Raw genomic sequence first — 25,516 nt, 5'->3', positions numbered from 1 at the left:
TGATGTATGTTTGGACAGTTTTTTAGTTGCATGATGTATTTTTTGCCAAAGTAAAATTGTTTTCATTATTATTATAAGATTATTATTGTAATTGTTTTCCAGAGAAGTATTCTGTGTATTGTACTGTTGAAGTACTTGAGTAAAAAACCCACAAAATCTAGGCAATCAGCCTCACTGTTGCTGGTACAACCTGTGACATTGTCACAATGCAATAAAGTTTATAGATTGAAATCGTTGTGTGTGTTATTTTTTGTATGGTCAGTGTTAGAAGATTAGTAGGTAATAGTAATAATAGAATCTTTTATTACATTTTTACCAGTGAAATATCAAAAATTATTCATTCTATAAAAGTGATATTTGAAAAATATCATATTTTTCATATCATATTTTTCACTAGCCCCACTCGTGAAATATATTTGGTATTACTGAAGACACGGTTAGATATCCTCTATTTACTTCCCTTCTGAGGGGGTTGACACACAATCACAAGGCTTGTTAAGTGTTTAGGGAGGGGGATGCTAGGAAATGTAGATGTGACTTCATACAAACATTGGGAAATGAGGATTGACCATGTGGATAAACCTGACAATGATAAGTGAATGGTGAGACGGGGGATCACAGCCCGAAGGGAAAGATTCTTAACACAGAGGTTTTAAAATCCCAAGCCTCGTGTTTGGCAACTGAAGAATCCCCCCCACCCCAAATCTCTCCCTCTGATTAAGATCCCTGTCTCATTCCCAAGAGGTGAATGGTTATTGGTTATTTTCTCTTGTGCTGTTTACCATCATGTGTATCTAACAATGACATTTCATCAATGAAAGACAAGGCTGGTGTGATTTAAATGGCGTTAGGACAAGATTGTGTTATCAATGTGGCGTAGGATTTTTGAGAACAAGCAAAGAGCATGTATAGTTTGTCTCGCCCCTAGGGTGGGATAAGGAAATCTGGCAGGGGTGAAGTTGTGATTATCCCTGTCCATGGTAAGAGAAAAGGTAATTCCTAACTCCTACAAGATTTCCTCATAGAAAATATGATATCAAAACAAATGACAATCAGCATAGCTTTACAAGAAAACATGCAAGGCAAAGGCATTAGAACTATTGGTTATCCAGCATAGGTGGCTGACAAAGTAGTCATGCTGCTGAAAATATATCACCTCCGTAAGACATCTCTAATTCAGAGTTATTTGTTCAGTGGATGTACTGACACAAACAGAGGGCAGAGAACGAGTACAAGGGAATACCATCAGGTGATCCGGAAGGGGCAGCGTCCTCTGCTTCATCGACGGTACCCACGTGATCTATCTCTGCATGGCTCCGATCGGTCAAACAAGTGAAACATGTAGAGAAGAGATGCTTCATCGACGACACCATGGACACCCGTCATACACATCTAGGTCAAATCTGCGTTACGTCCATTCTGAAATTGAGAACTAGAGTGAGGGCAACGGGGCCAGACATATCAGCAAGCATTGACGTCTGATTTCATATCGCTGTAACTTTGAAAGTGTGTCAATTTCATTCATTGACAACATTATTGTTATATATATGCTCCGGAGTGCTATGTCTATAGACTATTCAGAAAGGGTATATGACTTTTGATGCATCTGATCGCTTTGATATTGAAAGTATAAGTAATGAACCGGGTTGCTAGTGACCAATATCCGTGCCTTGGGTACAAAACTGCTTGCTTTATATATTAGTTCAAGTAAACTGGAAAAGCTCGAACGAATCGTCTTTAACAATCAGCACAATATGAACTTTGACACACATCGTGGTATAAAAGATTAAAAATGGGAAACGCCAACTCTAAAACAACATGATTATGTATGATATGATGAGATATGTGTGCTACCATTTGTTGAGGAAGTCGTTTTCTATTGCCATTACAAACGCATTCAATACAGACGCCTCTTATCCTGCCTTTACAGACGGAATCGGCTCAATCACTCGATAGTAACGACAACTAAATGGGAAGTTGTTCTTGACCACTACAGCTTTTGAAATTGGTGAAAGGTTACTGAAGAAACACCTCCAAAATATCATCTGCATGGTAACAAGTCTATAAAGCTGTGTCCACACTTAACATATCTTCATAAAAATCCAATGCGCACGTCTCCCTGATCTGTGAAATTCTAGTCGGTGAAGTGAACGAACGACAGAACTTATCCTACAAGAGGATTGCTTTGGTATCGTGAGTAGTGGAACCGGTTCAGAATATGTATACGTATTTCACATTCTTTTAAAATCGCCATTATCCTAAAATTTGGAAATTGGTTAAACAATTAGGTAATCGTTGTGAAAATCCAAGATGTCATCGGTATTAAACCTACACAACTAAGATTCTACCAAGGATAATCGAAATCTCATAAAGAACCGAAGGGTACTTGTTGAGAAACTGATAACATGAATTGTTTATGACAGGTTGGATCAGAGACGAACTCCTGTTTGTACAGTCCGCTATTTAATAAAGTTTTATGGAAAACTGAAATATTTAACAAAGTAGAAGCTGGCATGGTACATGTATGTATATATATCTGGGAAAGTGCAACTTCTCTATCTGCTTGTAACACCATTAGGGGCCGCGGTGCCGAGTGGTTAAGGTGTCCCGACACTTTATCACTAGCCCTCCACCTCTGGGTTGCGAGTTCGAAACCTACGTGGGGCAGTTGTCAGGTACTGACTGTAGGCCGGTGGTTTTACTCCGGGTACTCCGGCTTTTCTCCACCTCCAAAACCTGACACGTCCTTAAATGACCCTGGCTGTTAATAGGACGTTAAACAAAAAACAAAGTAACACCATTTATATTTTCTTTGGGACAGAGCGACATGGCATGAAGATAGGATGCGTCCAAATGCCTTCTACTCTCCATCGTAACAAAGCAGCTACATGTATCCAAAAGCGAGAGAACCCCTTGATATGCCGTCGAATGACCAAAATAATATCCGTAAAGTCGTCTTTGCAGGTTGGCAAGTGGTTGCTGGTAGACAATCATATACAGATAAAACAAAGTACTGTTGTTTAAATTACACCCATCACAATTTGGCATTTAAACTACTTTGGTTTGTCTGTTTTCTCTCTTTTCGGAGTAAAATTTCTCAGGACCATGTATTCTCGATCAGCTATGAATACGGGATTTGATTTGATTCAAACATATTTTATTGTCAAAAAGTGCAACTTATTAACGCCCTTTCCCAAAACAAATACAAAATTACAATATTTGACAAAATAAAGACTAAAGGTCACCAATTCAATATTTTTGTAATATCTTTGTTACATTGCTCTCCGATTTGTCAAAAGGCAGGAAGTACAGAACAAACAAATATTATGCATTTAAAAATCTATTACTTGTTTTTATTAACTTGTGCACATTCCTGAATATGATTAAATTAGTGTCTACAGGCAGATGAACATTTCCACATAGGAGTAACAAAAAGGGTTTACATCATTTTCAGGTCTATACATTGTACATATAAGTATAGTGGACTTTTGAGATTCAATCTGAATCCATACTACCTCACCCCCAGGAAATTCAAGTTCATGCAGTATTTAGAATTTTCATTTACAAAAACCAGAATACCACCACCTGCGAAATTTCGATCTAGACGAATAGTGTTATGAAAGTCTTCTAAATGAAGATTTTCTGATAAAACATGCTCATCTAAGTGTGTTTCCGTAAGGCAAATAATATCATATTCCCCAGCTAAATCCTCAATGTATTCCATTTTGTTTCTAACACTTCTAATATTTAAATGGAAAATAGATAATTCATTTGGCCCAGGATTGGATTCTATATCCATGTCGGTTAGTATCAATAGCAAGATTATTAAAGTAAATTCAATATTAAGAAAATATGAGTTTAACAAATGAAATACGGAAAGGGCAAGCCATAGTATGTTTTTTTTCTTAAAGAGTGGAGAAAAGTTAAAAAAGAACTTATATTTATATTCAGAAGAATGAAAATACATTTAATCAAACATCTGCCGTAGACCCTAGAGTAAAAATTCCCAATCGTCATTCTATAGCTCATGATATCATTACCCATGAATACGGGAGGCAAATGTTAGCTTCAATTTTTTTCAAGTATTGCCTTCGTCGTTTTCTGATCCCCAAAAAGGTAAAAATGTACAAAAAAAAAAAAACCCCAAAAAAACAAAAACAAAAAAAAACAAAAAACAAAAAACCACACGAATACTTTTTGTTCCAACGACTGGACAACATGGAGCTCTGATTCCACTAAAATCCACAAGCAAGCGAACAAAGAAAAGTCGCTGTTAAACAAGTTATGTATTTTCGTGGTGTTTCATTTCCGCGATTTCACTCTGCTACATCGCGGTGGAGACATTTTTTTTTTGCCAAATGACGGAGTTTTTTTCTCAGTTTTCCTTTACACTTTTACGATTTTCATTATTGTCCCCACACGTGATCGTCGCGAAAATAAATCGCTCGCGAACAGTTTCTGGTTTTCAATCTATCGAGAGGTATAGATATAGAATTCTATATGTACATTCTTCATGTCGCAGTGAAGATTACGTTCAGAGATAGGATGTGCGATTGCCGTCATGAAATCACGGAAATAGTGGTTAAGTAGTAGGTGATGATAAGATAGGATTATTAATATACAAAAGAGGATTTCTTCTTTTTGTTCGTATTAGGCTACTAAAATTTGCGCATTAAAAGGCACACTTACAAGTGTGCGCTGAGAGGTTTGAATCTTTTATGTATCAATTTACACGGTTATTTTTTGTTGGTTCGGTGGCCTGTTCACTCTGGGCTAATTTTATATCATCTTTACTTTGTATAGACTTAATCTGTCGAAATTTTGCGATTAAAATATTGGCGTGGCAACTAATTTACGCTATGAGTGAGTGATCTTATTCTTTTGTCAGCTTAAAAAAATGGGGTGTTACAAGATAGCATTACTCATTGGAAATAAATGTCGTGATTATGTCGTTTTTTTATGTTTGTTTTTTTAAGCAAATCAATATCAACGTTTATAGATAACACAGAATATTTATTTAAGACAACTTATGCTGATTTATTGAATTGAGAAAAGTCAAATAAATTAGCCTAGCTTATGCATTTAATCAGAAATCCATGCACACATTGTATACCTTCAGTCAGACTAAGACGTATCTGTACACGTGTATTATACATGCTATGCCCAGCAACGTATGGCAGTCGTTTGTAAGAATATAGAAATTTATGGGAGAAAAAAAAAATCAAAAAAAAAATCAAAACCCAAAGTGCACAAAGGTCGATAACCCATACATCTTTTGCAAGCATTTACCTTAATCTTAAACATCCGTTTAAGACGAATAGTTGCAATAATATCAATATGTATACGTAATATAAACAGATCAGTTGATATCTTCTCATTTTGAGTAGTAGTGGATGGTATGACAAGGGTTTTTCATCCTTCTTTAATAAGAAAACTAATTATCTATTTTAGTCCACTTGAGAATGTGGTAAAATTTGACGATTGTGAGCACGTGAACTGTCTTTATGCCGAGTTGTTGCTGTTGAACGATGCCTGCTGCGTCTACAAAACCCGATAAAGCCTCTTACGAGGCGACTGAACCAATCAAACAAGTTATCCAGGTTGTGGAAAAGAAAGTCCGCAATTTGGAAAAACGAAAGGTATTGTTTTAAGTGTCGTTCTTTAATAAGAAATGGAATTTTCGAGAATCAAATTAGTCATTTCTAAATGTGTTATGGAGTCGGTGCTCGTATTTACAAATCGATCATGACGACCACGTGATACGAATACCGATGTTTGCTTCCCAATTAAAAGGAGAACACATCGACTGTTTTGCAATGGTATTATTTAATATAAAATGTCATAACCAAACATTTCTTGTAAAACAGAATCGGACACACTCTCCGGCTTAAATTTCAAAATGGCGGCCCTCATGAGAGCATGTTGTAAATATGAAATGCGGAAGATAAATTAAGTCAACATCGTTAACTACTAACCATAAAACTAGAAAGGCATTCGTATTGTATACGGAATATGTACCTGTCTGTTTAAGAACGTGTAGTTTTTAGATTTTTTGAACAGATGATCATTTTTTGAACTTTTCGACACTTGACATTTGGGGGGGGGGGGGGGGGGGGGGGGGGGATTTCCGGTGGACATTGAGTTTGGGGACATTCAGGGAACTTCTTATTAATAACCAATAGAAAATGCAAAATTCTGCGAAAGCTTTTCATTTTTAGTAACTTTCAGTTTGGTAAAAATTTCTCCACATTAATACCGGATGATACATGTATGTCGCTATGTCCCAGTGTGATGTAGGGACCAAAGGAAATTCGGGCAAATGTTATATTAGATCGTAATCGGATAGAAATTGAAATTTAACCATTGCCAGAAAATGTTCTTCATCTGATTTTAACAACCAGACCTGAGACAGGAGCTATATAATGATAATTCAACATTTAATGTACTATCTATTGCCAATGTTGGGATCTCATCAAAGCCAAAGAACTTTGCACAGTCTACTAGAAAAAAAACCCCACTCATTTAAACACAGGTGTAATAATTCACTAGCCCGACGTCAGGGGGTACCTAATTTTCAGCTTAAGTTAGTGACTAGAATTTTTTTTTACACACTATTAATCTGTCAACTACCTGTCTACTAAAGACCAAATACAATTCACTGATAGTATTAAATACAAGACACTACCCAGTGTCGGACTAGATTGAAAAGATCCCAACATTTTGAAACTGAACTAAGTTTGTGCTTTTGTATATATTAAAAAAAAACACAAAATTGACAATGAGTGTTTTTGGGAACCTTAAATTTTATGTAACATGATCATCCATGTTTTGTAATTTGTGATTTATTAAACATTTGACCAGTTTCAAGGGCACGGAATAGGACAGGACCATATGGAAATGAAAAACATCCCGTTTCTTTTAATCATATCTAACAACAATTGGTCTTCAATATTTTCATCGGAGTTAATTGGCCCGTATCTTGACTAGCCCTTCCTAATCCCCCTGTTTATTGTTATGTTAACATCTTTCTTGTATGTTTGTTTTAAGGGGAAGCTTGATGGCTACAAAGCCAAAGCTGATTCTGGAGCCAAGTTGGAGAAGGACCAACAGGTAGATACAATTGCTTCCAAGTTGCTTGCTTTATAGATATGCCATTTTACTTTGGTTTTTTTATTCCAAACTGTTGGTTGTATATGTTTCACACAAAAAAATCCATAACATACGGTAGAGGAGAGGAAGCTGCCAATTTTTGATGCTCTGGCAAAGTTGAAATAAAAAACACTCAAGTGTTCTAGCATATGTCAACAACACACCTTATAAATTTTCTGCAAGATATACATATACCAGGGTATGTAAATGACAAATATGACGATGCATCAATTCTTAGAACTGTTTCATACTAGAATTTCAATGTTTGATGCCTATATATCTCATTTAAGAAACATTTTGTAATAAAAGTGTACCAAATCAAAATCATCAAATTGATCATGAACACATTCAGGGTTCAATCTTGATTTGGACATGGAATACAACCACATGAGTTTCTCCAGGTGCAGCTCGTGTCTTACATAAAGTTTGCTGTGCATGAAAATCAATTGATACCTGAAAATAAAGATATTGAATTTTAATTGATTTGAGCTTTCTAATCAGGGGCTATGTTTAAAATTGTTTTTTCTTCGGCAGGCGGCCGTTGACAAGTATGACGAGGTTATGCAGACACTCGAGTTTGCTCGAGATCTGCAGAAACAGTTCTTAAGCATTAATGTTGATGTAAGTATGGAAGATTGAATCCTTCTGCTCATTTGTTCAATCATTAGTACCCCTGTCTACCATTATTACAATCATCATAATGAAATTATAATGCATATTGAATACATGTATATCCAATTTATGCAGTATTTGCCCATATTGTATTTTGAATATACTGGTGGCAGGTGTTATAAGATGTCATTTATTTGATTTAATATTTGTATCCTGGTTAAAAATCATAAGAAAAAAGTACTTTTCTCTCCCCCCTAGTCAAAGGTCAGTGAGAAATGTTCTTGACTCACAAAAATAGATCATTTAGAAAATGTTCTAGACTCACAAAAATTATCTTTTAATTCAAGGGACTTGTCTACTTGACATCTGATGAAATTAGTGTCTTGAACTTGTGAATAATAAACAAGTTTTAGTGAGAAGTTATGTTAAAAACCTTCCTGCTAAAAATCAAGTCTCTTTGTAAGAAGTTCTTGACATTACTGTATGTACAATTTTAGACATGAAAGTTCATGACAATTGTGTGCATACAATTTTAGGGATAAACACTTCTTGACATTCATTTGCATGCAAATTTAGGCACAAAAAGTTCATGACATCCATGTACATGCGATTTTAGGCACAAAAAGTTCCTATCTTTAGTATGCATGCAATTTTGGCATAAAAAGATCTTGACATTTCCATGGTTACAATTTCAGGCCGAGAAGATGATGAAGAAGCAGCTGAAGCGAGATAAGATAGAGCGACAGAACATGGTTCTGAAACGCATGCAGGAGATGCTGAAGGTCCAGAACCTGCTTGATAGTATGGGGTCTGATAAAGTTCGTACCGACTTTCAGACAGGCAAGCATGGTGCAGTGGTAAGTTACAAATCATGACGTATATGTTGAAGGTCATTCTTTGTAATAACGACTCTACTACCATAGACTATGAAATGATATTGATAAAAAATTATTGGTAAAACAATGTGTTTTTCCATATTTATCTGGAAAAACCACATATATTTACTGCTGTTCAGTAAAATTAGACACAAATGGTTATTTCATTGTTCTGTAATAAGCCCAACCTTGAATTTGAGTCGGGGGCTATACTTTGGTCTCCTGGGCATTTTGCTGGATAGCTATTGTACTTTTAGAAAAATAGAATTCGATCATTTGAAGCAATACATCGGTTGGAAGATTTCAACAACTTCTTCAGTAAATTTCAAATGAACAAATCTGACTGCGTAATGAATTAGAAATCAGCTTGTGAAGAGGTTATCTTCCCTAAAATATCAATGTATAATAGTAATAAATTTGTGTCTTATATAAAAAGTAAAGATGCACTGAAACGTTGTTCGGTGATATGGCAGGAATATAGAGTTCTGTATTAGGAAACATATTAAAGTTGGAAGTATTGAACTTAAAAATTGTGAAATGTCAACTTGCATTTTGAGAAATATTATTTAATCTTAATGTGAGATTTAGATCATACAAACAGTTTTAGTAGCTACATAGTATTTAAAAAAATGTTTTGGCAGGTTCTGACGGAGGAAAATCTTACCCACCTGGATGAGCTATATAAGCTGATCAGTCCGTCACGTGATAGTGAGAACTACGCAGAGGAGCTCAGTCAAGCTTCAGAACACTTGCTTTGTCTGCTGGACGCCAAAGAGAAGGAAGTCGTCGGAACAAATTACAAGGATCTCAATGAGCTGCTTGATCTCATCAACAACTGTGGCTACTTTGAGAACGCTGCTGCTCAAGAGGAAGAGGCAACAGAGGATACTGCTGGTGATCAGGAATTCATTGTGGTTAATTCCAGCGAAGTCCCACAAGCAGATTCCGTCGAAGTTCAGGCATCACTTCCCCCACAGGTTATTGATGAACAACAAATTGAACAAACCAACGAGGCTAGTCAAAGTGTACAACAGCAGGCAGAATACGCCACCATGGCAGAGGCAGATTCATTTTTTTCAAAGGCAACAACAACAAACCCGGCAGAAGTATCAACAGTAACAGTAACCCAGCAACAACAACAACAACAGCAGCAACAGCAGCAGGACCAGACACAAGACAATGCTTACAATCCAAGACCATTCCAAGATATTGTATCCAAGGTACAAGGTAACTTCAACTTTCTACAGGAATCCACACTAGACATGGAGTCGCCCCACATGGACCCCGCAGTTGTTGCGGCACATCCTATGCCTCCCGCGCCCCTTGGACACCAGACTGAAACTTTATCATCACAGACATTTTCCAATCAAGGGTTTGGTGAACTTGCTCAGCAGGCACCCCATGATCTCACCTCAGCAAACAAGGAATCCACACAATCGTTGCTTTCAAAGCAGCAGTCGTCCCTAGGGGGCGCATCTGACTTTCCCTCTCAGACATTCGGGCAGAGTTTACAAAGTGATGCCCTTTTTCCCTCATCAGCTGTGAAAGGCACCTCCTCCCAACTTACACAAAGTGTAATGGGAAAATCAAATGACAATTCAATATCCAAATTTGAAATTCCACCAAGTATCCCAATGCCACCAGGATTACAGTCAAACTCACAGGTAATTGATGCATAACACAGCACATGTTCTGTTTTGAAATACTTCAAAAGAGTAATCTGTGTATTTATTATGTTCTTCAGTAATTTTATGTTTTCAAAATTGAGTTAGGAGGAAAATTTGCCAGAGAATTCTTTGTAGTTTTGTATTTTTTCCCTATGTATCTCTAATGCCTTTGGCATATGGCATTTGTGATAAAGGAGATTTTTCACAAAGGACACAGTCTGGATTAAAGTAGTCACTTTTGACTTTGCAGATAATATATCCTGAAACTATGATATGCAAAAAGTTCAGAAAAAAGTTTTAACGAAAAAAATACTTTTTTGGTCAGCTAATCAGTAAAAATAGTTTAATAAGCATCCAATGCAGGTAGAGTTCAATTTGATAATTTCAAAAAGGGGCTATTCCAATAAACAGTCGGGGGTTCCGAGTACATTTGGGGTAAAAGCATAGTCGATTACATATGGACCGTGAGGTTTTATATAATGCCTGGCATTTCAATTATAAGTGAATTCAAAAAGGAGGTAAGAGTAACAAAAATGCTCTTCTCCCCCTATATGTCATTAAATGTTTCCTTCTCGATATATTTCTCTTCATATTAAGCGACAACTTTATGAATCTACCAGGATCTCTCATTAATGAAAAATAGAAGCAATTTAACCTATTGTGATAGTGTGAAGAGAAATGAAATTATGCCAAAATGTTTTGCATGAGTACATGACATAGAATGTCTATATAAAGGTGTTAAGTGCAACAACAGGTACATTTTGAAGACATTTTGTATTTGCATATACTGCCAAAATCGCTGATTTCATCATGATTATGTTGGCAGTATCATTTACTAGCTCTCTTTCTACTGTATACATGTATGGTAACTGATTGATCAATTATAAATTGTCTAGATTTATGCATGTTTGCTGTAGGTAGCTATATAGTGTAAATAGAAAATAAATATATACATCGTTATATTACTGTGGAAAAAATAAATAGAAAAAAAATGAATCTGGAGTTTGCCAATCAATGAGACAGTGTAGTGATGGTGCATTTTCTTGTGCTGACCAGGAGTCTTCAGCAGATACACAAGCAGAAAAGAAATTTACAATGAATCCAAATGCAGAGATGTTCCAGTCCCAACTTTACAATGCATCATCAACACCAGCTCAGGATGAGTTTGGGCAACAGCAGGGAGACTTTGGCAGACAAAATTATCAGGGTAAGTTGGGAACTAACTGCTGTGTCTTTGAGAGACAAAAGTGTCAGGAAATCAAGAATACATGTGTTGAGAATTTGTATTATGTTTTAGAAATCTGGAATTATCAATTATTGATTTAGGGTTTGATACTAGCATTTTCATTTCTTTAAGCCAAAGCTGAAAGGACTAGAAACAAATACAAGTTACTAGATCAAGTATACAAGTGTTGGAAAATTGTCAGATTATTGTATATTTCGATTTGTGACATTTAACTTGATTTTTCAGGAAACTCTTACAACTCAAATAATTATCGTGGAAACCGAGGCAACAGTGGTGGCGGCGGTGGTTTCAGAGGCAAGAACAATCGCGGCGGTGGTGAACGCAGTGGCAATATGGCCAATGGGTTTGGAGGAGGTCGCGGTTCAAGGGGAGGCAACTCCTACAGTGGCAATAGAGGTGGACAAGGGGGTGAGTGAAATCCCTGTTGTGTTCAGAGCAGTATTCAAAAATAGTTTTGATTTCTAATGACAAACAATACCACTTTTTCATGATCAGTTGGCATGAAGTATGTTAATCACAAAATAATAATTGAATAAAGAAATGATAAATACAGATTTACTCTTCTCTCACATGCAAAATTTTGAACATCTACAACAATTTTCATTTTAAAAAGTTTGATGTTGATCATTGAGTTAAAGCCAAGTGCATGGATCGTTGGTATTATTTGTCCCGTGTGATCAAAACAAATCTGTAGAGTGTGTGTCATCCAGTCAAGAGTGATCTCATTGTGTATTCAGTTACATTTCTTACCTATTTATTTTCTATTGACCCTGCATGCTTCAGGCTCAATGTTCTTTGTAGATATCAAATCTTATACAAGGAATGAACTTTCCTTTACGTGAATATTTGTGTTTTTATGTTGTGTGACAATTCTTTTTTTATCAACAAGAATATGCAAGCTTTTAGAGGAAGAGAGCTGCCTTAAATCATTTCTCATTTTAAAAGGGTAATGAGAACATTTTGCAGAGAAAACTTTCACCACGAAATAGAAACAATACATCTATATTGTGTATTTAAACAACAGATAGATATCCAGCCAATTTAACCATAATATTACAGAAAACCTTCACAACTGGTTTTCAAATTTGAATGACTGTATTTTGGGGTACATGAAAATAAAACGAGTGTTTGTTTTTGAATTATGTAAAGTTCAATAAAAAATTGATATCTTGTGGAAAACTAAAGTAAAATCAATTGTGAAAATATGGTAGCCATGGGAATAAAGGTAAAAAATTGAAATGAAAATGAGAAAATCAGAGTTATTCCAAAATGAATATTGAAAAGTCTGCAGCAATGTTAAGAAAGGTATTACATTATTGGGGCAGAAACGTCTTAAGTCTGCAGGTGCCCCTGCTTGTCAGTGACCATTACACACTTCTGTTACAGGAGCTTTCCAGGGTTTCCCTCCCCGCTCCAATGACTACAACAATAGGTCAGAAGGATATCAAAATTACAACGGCAACTTCGGTGGCAATAGCAACAGTGGAGGATTCCAAAAGCGCGGGGGTGGAGGCCAATCAAGGGGAAACAATAGAGGAGGTGTGTGTCTCAAATGAATAATCCTTCAGGGGCCTCAATCATGGGCCTCAGGCAGTCGTTCAAGTCAATTGTCTGATTTTGACATCAGTTTCAGATTGAATAACAGGGAGAATAGTTTTGTTCAGGCAGCAAAAATGTTAATTTAGAATAATTTTAATTCTGTAAAAGTCCAGTGATATTGTACTAGTGGTGTGCTCAGTCTTCACCTCACTCAGCCTGGGTATATGAACAGCATTTATTTTTCGTAGAAAGATGAGAGAATTTGTAAACTTGGCTGGATATGCTTTCGACTTTGAGGAGACTTAATGTTTTGGACATTCTCTAATATGCTTGACATAAAATCTGTAGGGGCATGATGTTTTACTTTTCCCTTGCATGTTTTATACAATTTTGTTTTGCATTGTATGTGATACGTTGGAGTATTCTTATCTAAATTGGAGATTACTCCTGCTCCCTTTCTCCCCAACCTGAAATCTCAAATGTCTGTGTGATACAATATTGTCAATGTCATTTACAATGTGGACGTGGCCAAGTGGATTCTACCCACAACAATAAGTTACATTCCATAGTACGAGTGATTCTTTCTGCATCCTTGGTGTATATGTCACAACAAAATAAAAAAAAACACTAATTAGGGGAAGTGGGTAAAAAATTAACAAGGGTGTTAATGTTGGAATAGTCTGTTGGGTTTGGACCCAAGTATTCAGAAAACAGATCCTCCATTGTTAAGACCCGTTTCCTGTATTATGTATTATTTTCCAGCCCATTGAAAAATCATTAAATATAAAAAAAAATGTTGGTGCTTTATATCCTTACAGCAGCCAGTTTTATGAAGAGTTCTTGATATAGGATAACCTTCTTCAGAACAAACAGGACCTATATGCTTACTTTAGGACATGTGAAATGATCTTAAATTATGCTTGTGCAATTTATTCCCAATATACTAGTTTTATAATAAGGTTCAAAGAATACATGTTTTTAGGTCTCTAATGGAATTTTTACTTTACTTTCAGCAGCACGCGGCGGTGCACCTAGAGGTGCAGCTCGTGGAAACTCCAGAGGTGGACAGGGCGGTGGAGGATTTGGACGTCCTCAAGCACAGCAGACAGCCTGAGGTCACATTTTGACCGATCACATAACCATCATGTGATAGTTACAGACTGGATGTAGTAGTGGAGTTATTTTCTCAACTCATGTCTGTTCAATTTTGAATTTTAAGTTGTGGATGAAAATTAAGCAAACCGTGAATTTTGTCACAGTGCATGATTGCTTTTTCTTTTCTGTCATTTTATTTAAATGTTTTATGTTATTTGTCTTGCGAATAATCAGTTTCCTAATTTTATTGAATCATGCATTATGAAAAAGAACAAGAACTGTTTATCCACACCTTCCAATTCACCATTGGATAGTGGGTACTACGTTGCTATGGTAACAATTGTGAGTATTGTAGATGTGGTATGGCAACTTCAACAGCAAACAACACAAACAACATTTCCTTTTATGTACTCAACGTAAAATCGAGACAAGGATCACATTCAAAGGCATAATGATTACAGTGAACACGAGTGTACTCTCCAGCTAGTACTCGAGAGCTGACACTTGTACGGCATATGTACTACACATAGTTTTGAAGAGGCCAAATATCTGTTATGGCAGAGCATTACAATGTCAAAACCTAGTGCTGTGATGAACGATCAAAATACTTCAGGAACTATGTGTCGTCAAACTGGCATGTTTGAAATATAAATAAGTTCAGAAGTGCAACTCAGTTTACTTATGGAAGGATTTTATACATAGATGCAAAACTCCCAAGTGACATAGAAGTTTTAATGCGTCAAGTTTCCGTCATATCATTATATGAATGCTAAGTTTGAAGCAGCTACTCTTATTTCACTTGAAAAAAAAACTTAAAAAAATTGTATAAAAAAAAAAAGAAATATGATTTAAAAAAAATGTTTCAGAAGAAATATCCCATAAGCCTAGATTTGTTCATCTTTCTTTTCTTATTTTCACACTCCTTATTTTGTTCCCTTGAGGGTCTCAGCTTGAGAGTAGAGATAATCATGGAATTGATGGTTACCGTATGAAATCTCGGGCCTTCTTTGAATAAAACAGTTGGTGATTACAACTATGTCCGTGTTAGTTTGATTTTTTGCCTTTGGACTCTTCAAATCGCCCTTCGTCCATCCGCTCTGTAATGAATCATCAACACTTACTGGAAGGTTATTTTTCAAACTTAATATGTGTGTTCCCCTTTGTCCATTTTATGGGTCTAATCAGAAAAACAATACAATGATGTCACGTCGACAATTTATTAAAGTGTCACATTTCCTTTCAACGATGTAACGTCCATATAAGATATGTAAAAGAGTAAAGAGGGTAAAAGAAAAATAATCATTCACCCCCTTGGGGGCGAGGCAGGGGAATCTCAAACCTCGGGGTAAGATACTTAAGCTGTTTGGCAATTTAAGAATCTTCCCCCTAGGGTTGAGATCCCCCTGTCTCACTCCCTAGGGGTGAAAGATTCTACCCAGGGTAATCCCTCTCTGTGATACCCTGTGGAAGTAGCAAGAACTGTGTGTAGTAGAAGGTAAAAGCAATTTTCAATTTGGTAGGGAAATCGGACGAGAAAACAAACTACCAGTACTTTAGTTATATATGTACTGTTTGGAGATTTTATAAATTCTGATGGGTGTAGGCAACTTATTACAACAAATTTGTTCCAGGATCTCAAACTTGTGATATATTGAGTTAATAAAACAGTTTAACTCTACTTGGTTTCTTAACATAAGTAAAATAATTGTACACATGTGTGTTTATATTTTGCATTGATTACTAAAAGTACTGTAAGAGGATTGGAAAAATGCATGGCCAGACTGGGCTTCAAACCTGGGACCTCGGAACACTAGCCGGATGCTCTACCAATTGAGATATAGCTACCTGGTCTTCGTTGATCGACTCTGTCCAGTTCCGTCGCAGTACTGCAAGACCGATTTAAACCAGCTGCAACCTTTGGATTAACGGGACATTCCTTTCAAGTGCCTCAGCTATGGTTCCTTAAGCTTGTGGTGTAGAATATTTCTTTCATCAGGATGAAATGCAGTTATTTGATAGCATTAATAGTTTGATAATATATTTCAAGTTTTCCAGTTTTGAGCGTTTGCCTGCACCCCTTTAAATTTCGTCTCGAAGAGTGTGGAAGCTTATGGCACCTTGATGTCGACGTTGGTTTCTAAATGTTAAGTTTTTGGTGAAAATGTCGAAAGGTAATGGTCAACTCCCTTATAATTGTACTAGGGTTCTAATATTTGGCTTTTGTGTTGCTGTGGGGGTTGAATGTGTTTCCTAATAATGATAATTTCAATGTTTTCTACAATGCAAGATCCAATTTAAACTTTAGATGCAATATTTTTGTTAAAAAATCTGTATACCGGTACATCTACATATAGATTCTCGTTGGTGATCTCTCCTCCTTATTCTAGTGTGAAGCAGAGTGATATGTATGAAAAGCTGGTACGACATGCTGAATGTGAAATGCTTTATGCTAATATAATTGATTGTGAATTGGTAAAAGCTTGAGTTGTACTTTTGATTTCTTTCCATTATACTACATATCAAACGTTAATGAGATAAATGTTCGTTTGTAATTGAGGACGTCGTCGGATATCAATAAGCTGAATTTAGCATGTGATAGGTGTAGTGCAGTGTAATCAACCATGGGTATCTGACGATGAATTGAGGATAACAATACTAGAAACTGAAAACAAGAGGCCCAGAGGGCCTGTATCGCTCACCTGGATTTCATGAGATATGAAACAAGAATGATGATTAAGTATATTTGTCACTGGTATTGCTATGTCAATATATCATAGGCATTTTATATGGGTACGTGAGGATTTTATGTCAAAAAATGCATTAATCCATGAAATAAAATGAACTTTTGGCACAACCCCATATTGATGCTACCACACAAATGTGAGTGATATCCATTGCTTAGTTTCAGAAAAGAAGTTGTTTAAACCAATTTACCCCTTTTGACCCCCGCCCTCTGCACCCCGGGGGAGTGGGGGTCAGTTCCTTCCTTTATAAAATTTTGAATCCCTACCCAAAAGGATGCTACCAGGCAAATATGAGCGATATCCCTTGATTAGTTTCAGAGAAGAAGTTGTTCATAACAATTCAGCCTAACTGACCACATTTGGCCCCGCCCCTCAGGCCCCTGAGTGGTCAGCTCCATCATTTGTACAATTTCTAATCCCCACCCCATAGTGATGCTACCAGGCAAATATGAGCGATATCCATCGCTTGGTTTCAGAGAAGAAGTCGTTTATATTAAGAGTGCCAAATTGACCCCTTTTGGCCCCGCCCCTCAGACCCCTTGGGGGTCAGCCCCACCATTTGTACAATTTTGAATCCCCACCCCATAGGGATGCTACCAGGCAAATATGAGTGATATCCATTGCTTAGTTTCAGAGCAGAAGTGTTTATATCAATTCTGTAAAACTGACCCCTTTTGGCCCCGCCCCTCAGACCCCAGGGGGTCAGCCCCGTCATTTGTACAATTTCAAATTCCTACCCCAAGGTGATGCTACCAGTAAAATATGAAAGATATCCATTGGTTCCAGTGAGGAAGTCAATTATATGAATATAGCCCGATTGACCACATTTGGCCCCGCCCCTCAGGCCCCTGGGGGGTCAGTCCCATCATTTGTACAATTTTGAATCCCAACCCCATAGTGATGCTACAAGGCAAATATGAGTGACAGGCATTGCTCGGTTTCAGAGAGGAAGTCGTTTATATCAATATAGCCAAATGGACCACATTCAGCCCCACCCCTCAGGCCCCTGGGGGGTCAGCCCTATCATTTGTACAATTTTCAATCCCCACCCCATAGTGATGCTACCAGGCAAATATGAGTGATAGCCATTGCTTGGTTTCAGAGAAGAAGTCGTTTATATCAACAGCGCAAAAATGACCCCTTTTGGCCCCGTCCCAGAGGCCCCCAGGGGGTCAGCCCCATCATTTGTACAATTTTGAGTCCCCTACCCATAGGGATGCTTCTGACCAAATTTGGTCAAATTCTGATGTGTGGTTATGAAGAAGAAGTCAATTGTTGACGGACGGACGGACGCAACGGTATGGCATAAGCTCACCTTGGTCCTTCGGACCAGGTGAGCTAAAAATACACCATGATTGCTTCAAAACTAAAAGATTATTGGTCCTGACCAGCTGGAGAGTATTCAGCATTTCAAAATACTTTGGGGAGACTGTAAGGCTATTTTACAAAACAATATTTTGCAATAAGCTTTGAGCATTTTGGCTTAATGCGAAATGGAAAATGCTTAATGTTAACTGCGAAATGATACATGCTAATTGCTTAATGCGAAATGCTTTCTAGACCTTAAAGATGGAAATTATTTGCTTTAAAGCAAACAATGGCCGCTTTCTTTACGTCTCATCCCTTTTGGTTTGATAATGCTCGATTATAAAGGATATCTGCATTAAAATTTCGTATAAAGCATTTTGCAAAAAGCATTAAACATGTCGTACCGGTTTTCCATAGATATGCAATATGAGGTAAGCTTTGTACCGATGACAGTACTCTTGTTGAGAATAGTACATAGTACACAGTCCTGGGTAGAGCCAGAATGAGTAGTGGTGGATAAGTTAGCTTCAGTCTCATTTGCTTGGATACCTGATGGTATGCAGAGCCATAAAGGAGTTAGGATAAAACTAAATATGGTACATCACAACAATCTAGGGACTGGTGTCCTTGCCTTTATGGTGTGGACTACCATTTTCACCCGAACATTGGCCAAGTCTTTCTGCAAAAATGAACAGTTCATTTAGAAACATTTGTTAAAAAGTTGTTTTCAAGGTAAAACAAAATAAACAATACCAATTTTCTTCTTTATTGGGACAAATGATATAGACCGAGATTATCTCGGTCAAATATTTTATCAATTAAATTACATATACACATGTATACACTTCATACTGAAACCTTAGCTTCATACAACTGAACTCTTCATGCACTCGAATCAAATTGCATTCTGTTTACATACACTTACATCTGAAAGTAAGATTATCTAGACTTTATAGTTCATAATTTGATATTTCTACTGATTTATGATTCTAAAACATCAACTTATATTCATTCTAGTAGGCAATTCACTCAGATGTTTGATGAAGAAAATTGTTTTTCTTGCAGTCGATAATTCAGGTACATAATATATAATGGTTTTAACTAAATACACTTTACAACAAACATGGCTTAGTGTTCATAGACCGGCCATAGTATCCATGCGAAATCTACAAAAAATTCAAGCTAAACATGGTTGAAAATATTGATGTGTATAAACAAATGTCTCTAATTTTGCGTTTGGTGTTCTGGGAATGTACAGGGTTTTTTTTTCAACAAAAAAGGAGAAAATCCACCTATAAAGGTAATGCGGTTACATGCTGCATGTCAAAACAACTCAAAGCATGTGTTTTAGATTAAAGCCTGCCAATAAAAATGATTTAAACTTCTCGCACTTCTTTCACTTGCACATCTTAGAATGTTCAATTTTAAAATTACAAACAAACATAAAAGACTACGTCCTGATACAAATTGGCTAACAGATGAACCATCCTATAATTTATACACCCGGGCATATAACTTAAATTGTCTATTGATATTGATATAATCATGTTATAATTTATATACCCGGGTACACAACTTCTCACTGCATGCAAATTACGTCCTGACACAAGTTGGCTAACAGATGAACCATGTTATAATTTATATACCCGGGCATACAACTTCTCACTGCATGCAAATTTTGTACACTGAACACATTTTTTGCAACATTTTATATTTTTACAATTAACTGTCCTTGAATGTAATGCGTAATAACTACTAACATGACATTCACAAACCCTACTTTTACTTGCATGACATAATTACCCCGCACTTGTTAAACTTTTTCTCAAACATACAAACAATAACCTTTCAGCAAAGGATTGTGATAGAAATCTTAATAAGTCGGAGAAGTTTTCATACATTTTCTGGATAATAAACTGAATATTTAATACAATAACTGGATTCAGGATACCCGAAACAGGGCTTCATTCACACTAGTTACTACCAAATGGAATATATGCCAATAAGTCGGCCAACTTATTCAACCATAAATCTGGCATACTGATGGTGATGACAAATCATTGGAGATTTCTGCTTATTACTCTTATTTTTACTGGACACATACAATTTAGGTATTGGGTATATGACAAAATCAATGAAAATACATACATATATAATGAAAACAACACATGAAACATTTTATTTGTAGTTGTTCTAGAATTCTGACCAGGATTTCAGGCAAATAATCCTAAGGTGTATTATTTGTCTGCAATCAATTATAGGACTACCTCTGAGCAGAACACTTATAGTTACAGTACTACATGGTAATGTATTTTTTTGCATCAAACCAAATCAAGTTTTCTCTAAAAACTACTGGTGATTTTTTCTAAAAAAGTAAACTTCAGGAGTGGAATTTTAATTAACACTGGGCTTTATGTGGCCACCATCTTATTTCTGTGACATGATATTTAATATATTTAAAAGTAGAATAATTTCACCTGTAGATTATTTCCCCTTGACCAACCAGCAGACTTACTAAACCATGTCTGACAGAATTATCTCCCCTCTAGACACCAGACACTATTTCTGACAGGATGATATAATTAATTAAACCGACAGTGTTTAAGGCTTCTATCTTTATATCTAGATCAAAATGATACACCACAGAAAGAAATGTTGTCTACGTTTAAAAAAATTGTAATAACGTACAGTTAATGATGTTTAATAGATCAAGCTTAACGAGTACAAATGATATCTGTTCTAGACACTGTATTCAAGATAACATTTTTTCCTATGATTCCATCGGCTCCTCAGTACTCCTCAGTAATCTCTTATAATTTACAGTAAAGACAACAACAAAATTTCATCAGATCTGTAATATTTTGAATTTCATATTTTCTGATCAAGAATAACAGAGTTGATATAATTATTTAAATAAAATTTAAAGGATGCTACATTGTATATAGCTGACCTGACAGTATACACACTTGTCTAAAACAATACATACAATTGCACCCATTGTACAGAAATATATCTAGATACACCAACAAATGAAAACAAAATATAATGACATCCAAAAAATAAACTGAATGTTTCAGTCGAAATGCACAGGTGAAATACAATTGAATTTAATGAGAATGAAATTTAAAGTTTTTATCCACTTAGAAATATAAAATTAGAAGCTCAAACTTTTTGAAGGTGGTAATATAGTGTAAAGGATGCAACATTTGGTTTTGTATAAAAATACAGTAAAACCCCACTTACTTGAACCAGGTTTACTTGAATACCACTCGTTCATCAAACAGTTCATTTGGCTGTATACAACGGCCTGGTTTTGTTCATAGATCTTTATTACTTTGTTGGAAATGTAGCATCTTTCAAATAAAGAAACATTAATTGACCAACAAGGACAATTGATTTATAACCAGATTTGCACTACCACAATTGGACTAAAGGTCGCAATAAGTTTACACCGTCTTCTGGTAAAAGGTAAACATATCATTTCTTGTTAAATAATGAATTGCCCCTGAGGATGGAGTTGATGTTTTAAACATTTCCACACTAAGTAGAGGCATTTGTCACTCCATTAGCATACATCACCATCATTACAGACTACTCAGGACTTGTAACTGTTGGCTTGGCTGAGGTTACAGGAAAGCTAAATGGCTGCTTTTAGTTTCAACCCGTCAATACAGCATGCAAGCTGCATGTGGTTCAATACAATTTATACAAATGCACTCATCTAATGCGATATTTACAGTGTATCGAACTAGTATCTGTGTTAATGTCAGACTAACACAATGTTGACAAATGGTTAGTTTGCATGTTCTTCACATATATAATCCGTATTACATTTACATGTATGTATATATGGAAGGAAAAACTACATCTTAAGACAAAGACTTGTTTCCAACAACAAATATATAAATATGTATTGTCTTAACCTGCTTGTCCTCTCTGTTCAGGAGTCTTGGGTAGTTTCCAGACAAGTGCTTTCCTGAATCCCAAATGTTCAAATTAACTGTCTGACATCCTACAACTGACCAGCTACTCTTTAGCGGAAAAGAATTTGACACTTTAGAAGACAGCCAAAAGTTTCAAATGTTTTTCCTCTTCCTCAGTTGCTAACAATTGCCCAAACTTTATTATTCACAAGAAAGCAACCCTTTTCTACAAAATCTCCCTTACCTCTACACAATTCAGCATGGAGATTGAGTATCTTTTATTATGATAAAACAACCCCACAAGGATAAGAATTACTTTTTTTCTATTGCTTTTCACCGTTTTTTCTTGCCCTGGACATACAGCAAAGGAAACTTACCCAGAGAAATCTGATTTTTTCCAACGTTCACTCTTGGTACAAAAGGACAATTTTTCTGGCATTCTTCAAAGAGATATTTGAGTTGAAATAAAATTTAATCCTCATATAACTACCAAGCCTCAATATAACATTATACTCCTTGGAATGGCCCTTTCCATTCTGAGAAGCCCTAGTCTTCCTCTAGTAACCCCCCCACCCATTCTGCAAAACTCCCTTCCCATTCTGAGAAACCCCTATCTCTATAAACTCCCTTCCCATGCTGAGAAACCCCTACCTCTATAAACTCCCTTCCCATGCTAAGAAACCCCCTACCTCCAGGAGCCCTCCCATTCTGAGAAACCCCTTCATCTTGGAAGCCCCCTTTCAATTCTGATAAACCCCTACTAACAATGCCCCTTCAAATTATAACACAAACCCTACCTCTTTAATTGACCCTTCCCTTTCTTCCAAGGGATCGTGCTACTGACCCTCTCCATTGCTGTAGTGACCCTACTGACCATTTCCTTACTGTATATCCCCACAGTTCCTCTTGGTCAGTTACCCTAGTCCCTAACTCTCTGGGTCAGTATAATAATGATTTTGTCGATGTAGATACCCTAAATCCCCTAATCCACTGGTTTGGGTCATTAGAGTAATCTCCCCTGCAGATAAAGTCTTCCTTCCCTGGAACCTAGTTCCTCTTGGTAAGTACATACTAGTCTTCTTAATCCACATCTGGGTTAGTTGTGTGGACTCTTTGATCCACATCCCTATCTGTGGATTCTGAGGGCTTGTGTCTTTGGATTCCGAGTTGTTGTCTACTTGTCAATGAATTTTGAGGGTATATCTTTTGATTCTGAGAGCTTGTGTTTAAGGAAATCGAGGGCTTGTCTATGATCCACCACCAGCTGCTTGTGGATCTGCGCTAGATGCCAACATCATGATCAGCACGAACGGCACAATGTACATCCACTGAAATGACACAAACAGAAGGACAAGGTTATATACTTATTGTCAGTACTTAATACATAAAACATCACACTGTGTAGTAGGAGTGGAAAAATGCATAGCCAGAGCGGGGTTCAAACCCGGGACCACCGAACATTAGCCGGATGATCTACCAATTGAGCTACCTGGTCGCGGATGATCGACCCAGTACAGTTCCGCTACACTCTTCCCTCCTTTTTTAAGTCTTCGACCCCGAAGACTTAACAACTCACAACCAAGGTTTGGGTATCCCCTTGTCAAGTATTCACCTCACTTGAAACAAGGTTTGGTTACAGGCACCAAATGTAGTAGGAGTGGAAAAATGCATGGCCAGGACGGGGTTCGAACCCGGGACCTTCGACCACCAGCTGGATGCACTACCAATTGAGCTAACTGGTCGCCGATGATCGACCCAGTACAGTTCTGCTACAACTGTAAATCATAAAAGTGTGATTTAAACTGACAATTATAGGTTGAGAAATACAACGTCTGGTAAGTAATGGTTAGTTGATGTCTCAGTGGGTATCGATGATTCTAATGGAGCTCCATAGAATGCAGGTATCAACAACCGATTCCGTAACTTTGTAGGAATTATGAGTTGACATATTTTGGCCAATCATCATCAGGTTACAACTGTTATCAGAACCGCTGGCGCATTCATCTAAACATGTCAACTAATAATATCTACAAAGTTACGGAATCAGGTGTTGATATTTTACTTCTGCATTCTAGATGTAGAACCTGTTGACGGCTGTCCTAGCCATCCAGACCATATAAACCTATACAGGAGGCCCATGGGCCTAAACGGTCATCTGACAAACACTTACAGCACGGACACACCCCTCAATCTGAAGGGCTCAAACCAGCATCATTACCATGAATTCTCTGTTCGCAGCCAGTAATGTTTCAGATCAAATTTGGTTTTTATCCATTTTGGCTTAAAGGAGGAGTAACATCTTAAAGCAAAAATTCAGCCAAGTTACTGTTTTGTGGCCTCACCTCTCTGTCCCCAGGGGTCAGACCAGCCAATTATTTAAATTATGATTGCCCTTCCCAAATAACAATGCATACTAAATATGGTTGTAATCAATTATGGCATTAAGGAGGAGTAGGGTTTTAAAGCAATATTTCAACTAAGTTTTCCTTTTTGGGCCCCGCACCTCTCTCGGACCTGATTCATTTATAAATATTTTAATTGCCTTCCCCTAATGATGTTTCAAACCAAATTTGATTAGTAATCCATTAAGATATTAAGGAGGTGTAACGTTTTAAAGCAAAATTTAAGCTAAGTTCTTCTCTTGGGGCCTGACCTCTCTGTCCCCAGGGGTCACACCAGCCTCTTCTATATAAAATAAGATTGGCCTCCTGCAATGATATTTCACACCAAATTTGGTTGTTATCCACTGAAAAGTTACGGAAGATAAGTGTTTTAAAGCAAAAATTCACCAAAATTCCCCTTTTGGGGCCCTGCCACTTGGGCCCCATTGGTCACACCAGCCTCATTTACATAAGATATGATTGCCCGCCCCAAATGATGTTACACACCAAATTTGGATGTAATCTGCTTTTGGGTTAAGGAGGAGTAGCGTTTTGAAATTGAAAGTCTAACGACGGACAGAACACAATGGCTATAGGTCATCCTGGTCCTTTGGGTCAGATGACCTAAAAATCTACAGGCCAAACCATATAAACTAATAAAATCTTTATAGCTGCAGAATCATTTGTGTTGATACTCCCAATCCTTACCAGCTTGAAAGCAATTAATTTAATGCAGAAACTATCACATAATCTTAAACTGAAAGCAAACCTAAGCCCAACTTAATATAACCTCTGACTCAAAGTCATGATAGACAACCATTAGGACAATGAGATAGCATTTACTGGTAACATCATTTAACAGCATTAGATATGGGTGGGCCTGTTTCTAGCTAAGGATACAGTATCTAAGATTAAAAAACAAACAATTGTAGGCGTTTCAGATTTTAGTGCTGTAACTTTTTTCCAAACAAATATTT

The 25,516-nt window shown here is 36.7% G+C and overlaps 2 protein-coding genes across 5 annotated transcripts in view; one reads left to right on the top strand and one right to left on the bottom strand.

Annotated features, from left to right (window-relative positions):
* The first annotated feature begins 5,451 nt into the window (after positions 1-5,451).
* LOC117336882 (caprin-1-like) lies at positions 5,452-15,219 on the top strand. 4 transcript variants are annotated; one of them, XM_033897617.1, is made up of 9 exons: positions 5,452-5,639; positions 7,048-7,110; positions 7,684-7,770; positions 8,457-8,618; positions 9,278-10,300; positions 11,360-11,510; positions 11,775-11,957; positions 12,936-13,088; positions 14,105-15,219. In XM_033897617.1, exons 1-9 carry the CDS (start codon positions 5,529-5,531, stop codon positions 14,200-14,202), a joined length of 2,031 nt encoding a protein of 676 aa, XP_033753508.1. In that variant the 5' UTR covers positions 5,452-5,528; the 3' UTR covers positions 14,203-15,219. The 4 variants fall into 4 exon arrangements, with proteins under 4 accessions (XP_033753508.1, XP_033753507.1, XP_033753511.1 ...); XM_033897616.1 differs by having other exon boundaries at positions 14,102-15,219; XM_033897620.1 differs by lacking the exon at positions 12,936-13,088.
* A 3,766-nt stretch (positions 15,220-18,985) lies between these two features.
* LOC117336881 (ER membrane protein complex subunit 10-like) overlaps positions 18,986-25,516 on the bottom strand; it is a 53,648-nt gene continuing 47,117 nt past the window's right edge. Inside the window, exon 7 of the mRNA XM_033897615.1 lies at positions 18,986-23,486. Within this exon, the coding sequence (XP_033753506.1) occupies positions 23,406-23,486 (81 nt within the window). The 3' untranslated portion in view covers positions 18,986-23,405. The remainder of the gene's footprint in view (positions 23,487-25,516) is intronic.

Source organism: Pecten maximus, chromosome 10 (genome assembly GCF_902652985.1).
Source record: "Pecten maximus chromosome 10, xPecMax1.1, whole genome shotgun sequence".
Classification (NCBI taxonomy): domain Eukaryota; kingdom Metazoa; phylum Mollusca; class Bivalvia; order Pectinida; family Pectinidae; genus Pecten; species Pecten maximus.
This window is presented reverse-complemented; position numbering and strand designations above follow the sequence as displayed.